The 8,282-nt window shown below is 43.0% G+C and overlaps 1 protein-coding gene across 1 annotated transcript in view; it reads left to right on the plus strand.

Moving 5' to 3' along the window:
- Positions 1-7,337, plus strand: part of Rich (Guanine nucleotide exchange factor subunit Rich) — a 42,968-nt gene extending 35,631 nt beyond the window's left edge. Inside the window, exons 25-26 of the mRNA XM_089544243.1 lie at positions 4,079-4,197; positions 6,620-7,337. Of these exons, the coding sequence (XP_089400369.1) occupies positions 4,079-4,197; positions 6,620-6,779 (279 nt within the window). The 3' untranslated portion in view covers positions 6,780-7,337. The remainder of the gene's footprint in view (positions 1-4,078; positions 4,198-6,619) is intronic.
- Positions 7,338-8,282: the final 945 nt, after the last annotated feature.

Here is an 8,282-nt window from a genome sequence, read left to right on the forward strand (position 1 = left end):
GAAAGATGCTCGGCGTGTGGAGAACATGAGTGCATGACATGCCACGTGCTAACGCATATTGTCATGTTGTAGTGACGGCAGTCCAGCGGTCAGGAAGACACCAACCAGTCTTGGAAAGGAAGCTCTTTATTTGGGCTGACTTGTGCCCGCAAAAGAACTGAATCACTAGGCGGCGGCATAAGCAACAAACGTGCTCGTCGGTTGTCAAACTTCGAGATAACAGGTCGAGATCATCTAGAGTAATCTGGAAACACGTAGATGCAGCTGTTCATGGCTGTGATCAATCGAGATTAGTCCGGTCGCTTCTCGCGTCACGAACAAAAATGATAACACCCCTTTCCTGCGGCCTTGCGTGAACGAACGGACACTACAATGATATGTGGCATTACCCCCTCTCAAAGAAGCATCATCTCGATGCTTTAAAATGACAATAAACACGGAGAATGCAAACTACGAATACTTTGGCGTGCGTAATAAGGTTTAAGGGCAGCGGTAAAAGCTTCAAGTCTGGCCGTGTCTTCGTCGTCGGTGTTGTCGTAGTTGTCGTCGTCGTAGTTGTCGTCGTCGTAAGGGTCGTCGTCGTAGGGGTCGTCGTCGTAGTGGAGAGGAGGACAGTGACCCCCATTGCCAGGTACATAGGTTCCACGAAAGATGCTCGATGTATGGAGAACATGAGTGCATGACGTGCCACGTGCTAACGCATATTGTGCTTCGTGAATCGCAGTGAATTGTTAGTACGAAAGCACTATTGGCCACCTAACCTAGAAAATGCTGGTGTGTGGTGAAGCCTCTCAATTTAATCGCGCGGTGCGGGAAATAGCGAGAAATAACAGGACATTAAGTGGTGGTGACCTTGGCCAACATGGAGAAGTAAAACAAATGTTGCCGCAACTGGGTTTCGAACCCACGGTGGTGCTAACAGATCAGCTTCACTGGCCACTGCACGAGACCACTATGCTATCGTCGCAGCTGATCGCGCCTCGTGTTAAACTGCAACACACTCCCACACTGTGCATTGCATGTCATCATCTTCAGCAGCTTCCATCTGTGCACAATCACACAATGAAAGGAAACGCGCTTTCAGTCGTGCTTTCAGGTATGTTGTGTTGATGTCCACTGCAAAAATATGCTTTCGCTCAACATTTCATGTTTAGCCTTGTTAAACTGTCAGCAATTTTCTTGTTTATTTTTTGCTGTGCACAATCACACAATGAAAGGAAACGCGCTTTCAGTCGTGCTTTCAGGTATGTTGTGTTGATGTCCACTGCAAAAATATGCTTTCGCTCAACATTTCATGTTTAGCCTTGTTAAACCGTCAGCAATTTTCTTGTTTATTTTTTGCTGTGCACAATCACACAATGAAAGGAAACGCGCTTTCAGTCGTGCTTTCAGGTATGTTGTGTTGATGTCCACTGCAAAAATATGCTTTCGCTCAACATTTCATGTTTAGCCTTGTTAAACTGTCAGCAATTTTCTTGTTTATTTTTTGCTGTGCACAATCACACAATGAAAGGAAACGCGCTTTCAGTCGTGCTTTCAGGTATGTTGTGTTGATGTCCACTGCAAAAATATGCTTTCGCTCAACATTTCATGTTTAGCCTTGTTAAACTGTCAGCAATTTTCTTGTTTATTTTTTGCTGTGCACAATCACACAATGAAAGGAAACGCGCTTTCAGTCGTGCTTTCAGGTATGTTGTGTTGATGTCCACTGCAAAAATATGCTTTCGCTCAACATTTCATGTTTAGCCTTGTTAAACCGTCAGCAATTTTCTTGTTTATTTTTTGCTGTGCACAATCACACAATGAAAGGAAACGCGCTTTCAGTCGTGCTTTCAGGTATGTTGTGTTGATGTCCACTGCAAAAATATGCTTTCGCTCAACATTTCATGTTTAGCCTTGTTAAACCATCAGAAATTTTCTTGTTTATTTTTTGCTGTGCACAATCACACAATGAAAGGAAACGCGCTTTCAGTCGTGCTTTCAGTCGTGCTTTCAGGTATGTTGTGTTGATGTCCACTGCAAAAATATGCTTTCGCTCAACATTTCATGTTTAGCCTTGTTAAACCGTCAGCAATTTTCTTGTTTATTTTTTGCTGTGCACAATCACACAATGAAAGGAAACGCGCTTTCAGTCGTGCTTTCAGGTATGTTGTGTTGATGTCCACTGCAAAAATATGCTTTCGCTCAACATTTCATGTTTAGCCTTGTTAAACTGTCAGCAATTTTCTTGTTTATTTTTTGCTGTGCACAATCACACAATGAAAGGAAACGCGCTTTCAGTCGTGCTTTCAGGTATGTTGTGTTGATGTCCACTGCAAAAATATGCTTTCGCTCAACATTTCATGTTTAGCCTTGTTAAACTGTCAGCAATTTTCTTGTTTATTTTTTGCTGTGCACAATCACACAATGAAAGGAAACGCGCTTTCAGTCGTGCTTTCAGGTATGTTGTGTTGATGTCCACTGCAAAAATATGCTTTCGCTCAACATTTCATGTTTAGCCTTGTTAAACCGTCAGCAATTTTCTTGTTTATTTTTTGCTGTGCACAATCACACAATGAAAGGAAACGCGCTTTCAGTCGTGCTTTCAGGTATGTTGTGTTGATGTCCACTGCAAAAATATGCTTTCGCTCAACATTTCATGTTTAGCCTTGTTAAACTGTCAGCAATTTTCTTGTTTATTTTTTGCTGTGCACAATCACACAATGAAAGGAAACGCGCTTTCAGTCGTGCTTTCAGGTATGTTGTGTTGATGTCCACTGCAAAAATATGCTTTCGCTCAACATTTCATGTTTAGCCTTGTTAAACCGTCAGCAATTTTCTTGTTTATTTTTTTGCTCAATACAATCCCTGGAATTCAGTGAATATGTGATTTGTTAAGTTCAGTTGCTTATCCTCGGGGCACGATGAGTGATCAGCGCTGGCTGGTATGCAAAATGATTAACACAATGGATGAAGCCACATGTGACTGGCACAGCCACTGAAATAATGCAGATACTAGTAAGAGTAGCCTTGGAATGATTGGGCAGATTCATGGCTGATGGGAAGTGTACTTTTCATCATTGTCTGGGGTAGGGCCTCTGATATGAATTCAGTTGCCCAAGCTGGCCTTCGCCAGAGGATCTAGTCCAGTGTAAAGTGGCCACCTCCGTAAGCCAGAAGCTTTGTACAAATGCGTTGGCAATTTTCACAGCCTAGAAAGGGCAGGCACCTCAAGTGATTCAACATGGTGGCACTACAGAGGACTCCTTCTGGTGACCGTGTTGAGTGCTATGGTAGCGGCTCTAAAGTGCTGCACGCGGTTGAGCAACTTTTTGCACTCGCATTTCTAGTTTTTCACTGTTTTTGGATAATTAGAAAACCCACTTAATTATAATATTTACCTAACGCAGTCCCATAGGCTTCAAATTAACAAGGTTCTACTGTACTTTACAGTTTAGATAAAATATATTTTATGTATTGCGTGCCTTTAGTGCTTGCTTGTGTGCACGGAAAGCTTTCGTCAACCTTTCTGTACACTGGCATCGTGTTGCTGGTCACAAGTCAGGCATGGAGGCCACATTTCAGTTCAGCCGAAGCATATAATGCCTGTGTATTGAGATTTCATTGTGCATTTGAGAACACTGGATGATTGAAAGCTGGTCCCTTGAATCATGCCTCGTAACTTGTGGTTTAGACTTTGATGTGTAAAGGCACATTAATTAGCTTAAGAATTTTTAAAGTTCATGCAGTTAATTGCAGAAATGTGGGTTAGCACTGATCTCATGCAGGCAGACACTCCTCTTTGCTTTAAAACAGTGGTCATGCTGTGTCATCGATTTCAGTAGTGGCGGCTTCCATTTCTGGCTGTGTCTGACGTTGGCGAAGGCTAGATTGGGAGGAAAAAAATGTTTTAGTTATTTAGGTGAGCTAAGTATATAATATCCAGCATTCTTACGACATGCAGGAACTTTTGAACCTGAATCGTGGCATATCGTTTTTATTACTAGCCTGGTACCTTGGCACGAGTGCGCTTCAGCTTGCCATCTCGCATGCTGAGGTGAAAGGCAATTTCTCCTATGCATCTCTTTCACTGGTGTAGGCCCGCTGCTGCGATTGGGCACTTCCCCTAGCGCTGATGCTTGGCGACACGTTGGTGGCGCCACTGGTCGCCAGCCCAGATGCCCTGGACAAGCTGATGCAGTGGGCCTTGGCAGAATGGTGGGTGCATGCTGATGCTTTTTCATAACCTCACCTTCTATGCGTATGTGAAAGCATAGACGTCATGAAGGGGTAACAAAAACTACGCCTTACTCATTCATGCGAGGTTGCGGTTCCTACTAGCATCATCGTACTGTATTGCCAAGGTGTATTGCTCTTTGTACTTGTGCGACTCCTAGAATGCAAGTTAGTCAGGCAACCATTTGAAGTACTCTTCTGTTAATTGGTGTTTTGTTCAGTTACTCAGCGTTCTCCCAGATTGGTTATTAAATTTGTGAATTTCATGCAAACAGTTTTGCGAGCACTGTGATGCCCATGTGAAGAAAATGTGGAATAAAAGCTCCCAGCTTACATCTTTTCATCTTTGGTGGCCCGTACACTGCACGAATGCAAAAAGTAATAGATTTGTTCAGAAAGATGTACTATATCGCTGCTCAGTTAAACGCCAGCAAATCAATTTCTGAACATCTTGAAAAGGTCAAACCGCTCGCACCTACTTGAGCATGTACAGCATGAATCTTTATTAATCTGTATGTTTACTTCAAAGTCACACCGGATGAATTCAGACTGGACTGCAAGAAATCTGAATTTGCCTCCTGTGAACCTGTGCCGCCTAGGCACGGCACACCTGTGCTATGCCATGGCTCATGCTGCAGAATCATAAGTTGAACGAAGCAAAGAGGGCGCAGTCATTTCGGGACTGTCGCTGTGACTGGGGTGGATTCATTCTGGCGAGTTCGTTCAATCGAAGTGCGTTTTCAAGTGCTGACGTTGCAACATAGGAGCACAGTCATGTGGCTGTTTTGAAATCTCTTGGGCTTTTTTCTAAGTTTTTAAAAAGAAACTATGCCAAAGAGGTATTACAGAAAAGAAAACTGAAATGATCATCTTAACATTCTTTGCAACTTCTGCACAAAAAAGTTTGCACTAATGTTAACACTACAAAATTTCGCTCATTGTAATGTGTTGCACAGTAAGTTAGTGTGGGTGCGTTTAAAAAAAATATGCAGAGCTGGCAAAGGAGACTGCCTACAACCCTGCACCACTCAAATCTTCGTGCAGTGCGTTGACTTTTTTAAGCCGCGACATTTTCACTGTAAACTCCTGCTGCAAAACACGAGGAAGCTGTTCCAAATTTAGTTTTCACTTGCTGCAAAGCCTGCTCCATAATGCTCTTTGCCATCCTCACCACCGTTTATATGACTTGCTACTTCCGTGCTTAAAAAAACGTCTTTCCGCATTTAACAAATGCAGAACTAATTTGGAGAGGACCAACCACATTCTTTGCACTGCAGTAAAGAAAAGTCCAACGGAATGAGGACATTCTCTCCCTAAGATGTCTTAGAAGTCCCTAGAATTTTGAAGAAAGTGTTTTGTATGCAAATATATTTGGTTTCTCAATACGTTTTTCGAAACACTCTATTTCTTAGCTGTGTGTTACAACATATTGCAGTTGAGGCTACATGATTTTCAAAAATATTTTAATTCACACAGTACTACTTCTCAGGTAACAAGGGGATGAGTGTTCACATTATGTTCATAAACTATTATCTAAATGCATTTGAAAAAGTACGCACGAGTTCCATTAACCCTTTGAGGCGCCATTTTTTGTTTTTACCGAAATCAATTATTTTGTCACGTAAGTAGCATATGCAGGCCTCAAGAAAGGGAATTTGTTAGTTTTGGAGCGTGAAAGACCAGCAGGTAAGTTTTTACAACGATGTGGAGAATTCCGTACAAAGTGTCAGATTTGTTAGAAATAGTACCATGGAAATGTTCTCTTGTGTGTCAGGTAAGCACCCCAGGGATCATGGAATCACTTTGTGTTTCAAAGATGCACATTACGCTCGAAATTGAGAAAAAAACAATCAATATTTTCACTCGCGGCAAAATCTGTTTGCACAAAAACGGCGGTCAAAGTGCTACCTAGCTCACTGTTACGTGAGATATTGCTTGCTGCGTTCGCTACATGGTACAAAAAAACAACTTATGTGCAACAATAAGGGTATTCAGTTTGACTGAAATAATGAAATCACTGCTAAGCGCACCAGTTTCTCAGAAAAAGCTGCAAGTTTGCCACCTACGCAATTGAGTACAATGCGCCTGAAAGAGTTAAGTGTGAGTAGATGAAGCACACAAAAGACAGCACACAGACAAAGAATAACACAAGACAGTTGCTATTTGCAGACAGTTGTAAGTAGCACCAGTCTCATGTTATTCTTTGTCTGTGTGCTGTTTCTGTGTGCTTCATCTACTCAAGCTATGACCCAACTTGCCTCAGAACGTGTTCTACTGTGATTCCATTAAAGTGCCTTTTAACCACCTTCTTTTACATCTCTTGTTCCATTAAAGTGCCTTTTAACCACCTTCTTTTACATCTCTTAATTACCTACAGCATTTCGTGCCTCTTTTTGCTTTCCAGTCCAGGGTATGTGGGATTGCTTCGTCAAGTCCAGGGCCGCGGATCGGACACACCTTCGTCCAACGGAGTACTCCAACGCAGCCCAATGGGAGCTCGCCGAACTGCCGCCACTGCCGCCATTGTGACCGAAGGGCCAGAAGAAGGATGTCGTGTATCATAGCCCGCGTGACGCGAGTTATTGAGACAGTTCAGATCGAAGGTGCTACTCAAGGCATTCCCGTTCTCGGAACAACCCATTGCCGCCGTACCCAGTGCCTCAGGCCTCAAACCTCAACGTGTTGACTGACCTGTAAGCAAGCTGATGCAACAGAAGTCATCGTGGAATGTGGCACACAGCACAAACTGTTATCACCTCAGACAAATGAGGAAATACTGACTGTCCTGAGGTTTGGCGTACGAAGGCTACTTGTTCTTCTGATAGAAGAATGTAAATACCGCTCCAAGGCATACAAGAAACGAGTGTAGCCTGGCCTAATAATGTTGTAAACCATCGTGTTGCTCAAACGTAACTGCATTGAATGGGTTGCAAATGAGAAGACGGCCAGCATTATAAAAAAGTGTTGGAACATGCTTGAACAACAGCTCATCAATGAATGTTACCCAGAAAGATCATCTCAATGATGCCGGTGAGGTTGTGTCAAGGTACATTGCTGTGAACTGAATTCAGTGGACCATTGAGCATATCATTACATGAACTAAAGAACTTTTGTTCAGCACACCTCGTGCAACTTGTCATCCTATTGCAGTTTTATTGTCCACTTCAAGCTGCAGACTTATCCGTTTTCATGAGCCAGCATTGGAGAGTAAGTACGCCGAGCGATGTGCACACCCTGTATAGCGTATGAACAACTACTGTTCCTGCTTTGAACAGCCTTTGTCACATAGACTGCTGCTAGACCGTCCATCTACAAGTCCATCATCCAGAACCCTGGGCTTTCTTGAAAAGCATGGAGGAAGTTAGACCTCAGCAGTCTGGTCTCTCTCTCTTTTTTTTTTTTAGTGCAATGAACTGATGTATGCTTTTGATATTTCCCTTACAACAGCCTTAGTTGAAAGTTGGCAGATCTTCAACAAACTGTTAAAAGACTCTTGACTGTTGACAAAATCTAGACACTTAAGTGGTATTTACATGGGGTACCCCTGCATGGAGCAATGAGTAGAGTCCCCCCCACGCCACATTCACATCGTTGTTACCATACGAACCACAGGCCCAAAAAAGGGTTACACCACTGTGGGTGCCCCACATAACAGCGGCTGCGAACTTGCCAGACATAAAAAAAAAAAGAATGCTATTGGGGCTACATCTCTAAAACAAGCAAAAAAAAAACAGGAAAAAGGGGGGGGGGGGTGCAGGCCAAACAAACAATCCTCGTCTCCACTGCAAAACACAACCCAGAGGTTGCATTGCGAAGGCGCGACGTGCGCGCAGTCAACTATCTTCGCTTTCAGAAGGCTTCCATCTCCCGTGTGAATACTGCTCGAGCGGTCTCGTGTAAATAGGCTATTGATTTTTGTCCGCAGTGTGACAGGAAATCAACAGGAGTTCTTATGTAAAGATCTATGTCATCTGGGATTGGAACTGGAGCCCAACTGTTGAAAGTGCACTACTTCCAAGGTCAGTAATTATTGCCCATTACACCTCGCCTCCTAATTTGAAATGTTT

This window comes from Amblyomma mixtum, chromosome 1 (assembly GCF_055824585.1).
Source record: "Amblyomma mixtum isolate Tamu chromosome 1, ASM5582458v1, whole genome shotgun sequence".
Classification (NCBI taxonomy): domain Eukaryota; kingdom Metazoa; phylum Arthropoda; class Arachnida; order Ixodida; family Ixodidae; genus Amblyomma; species Amblyomma mixtum.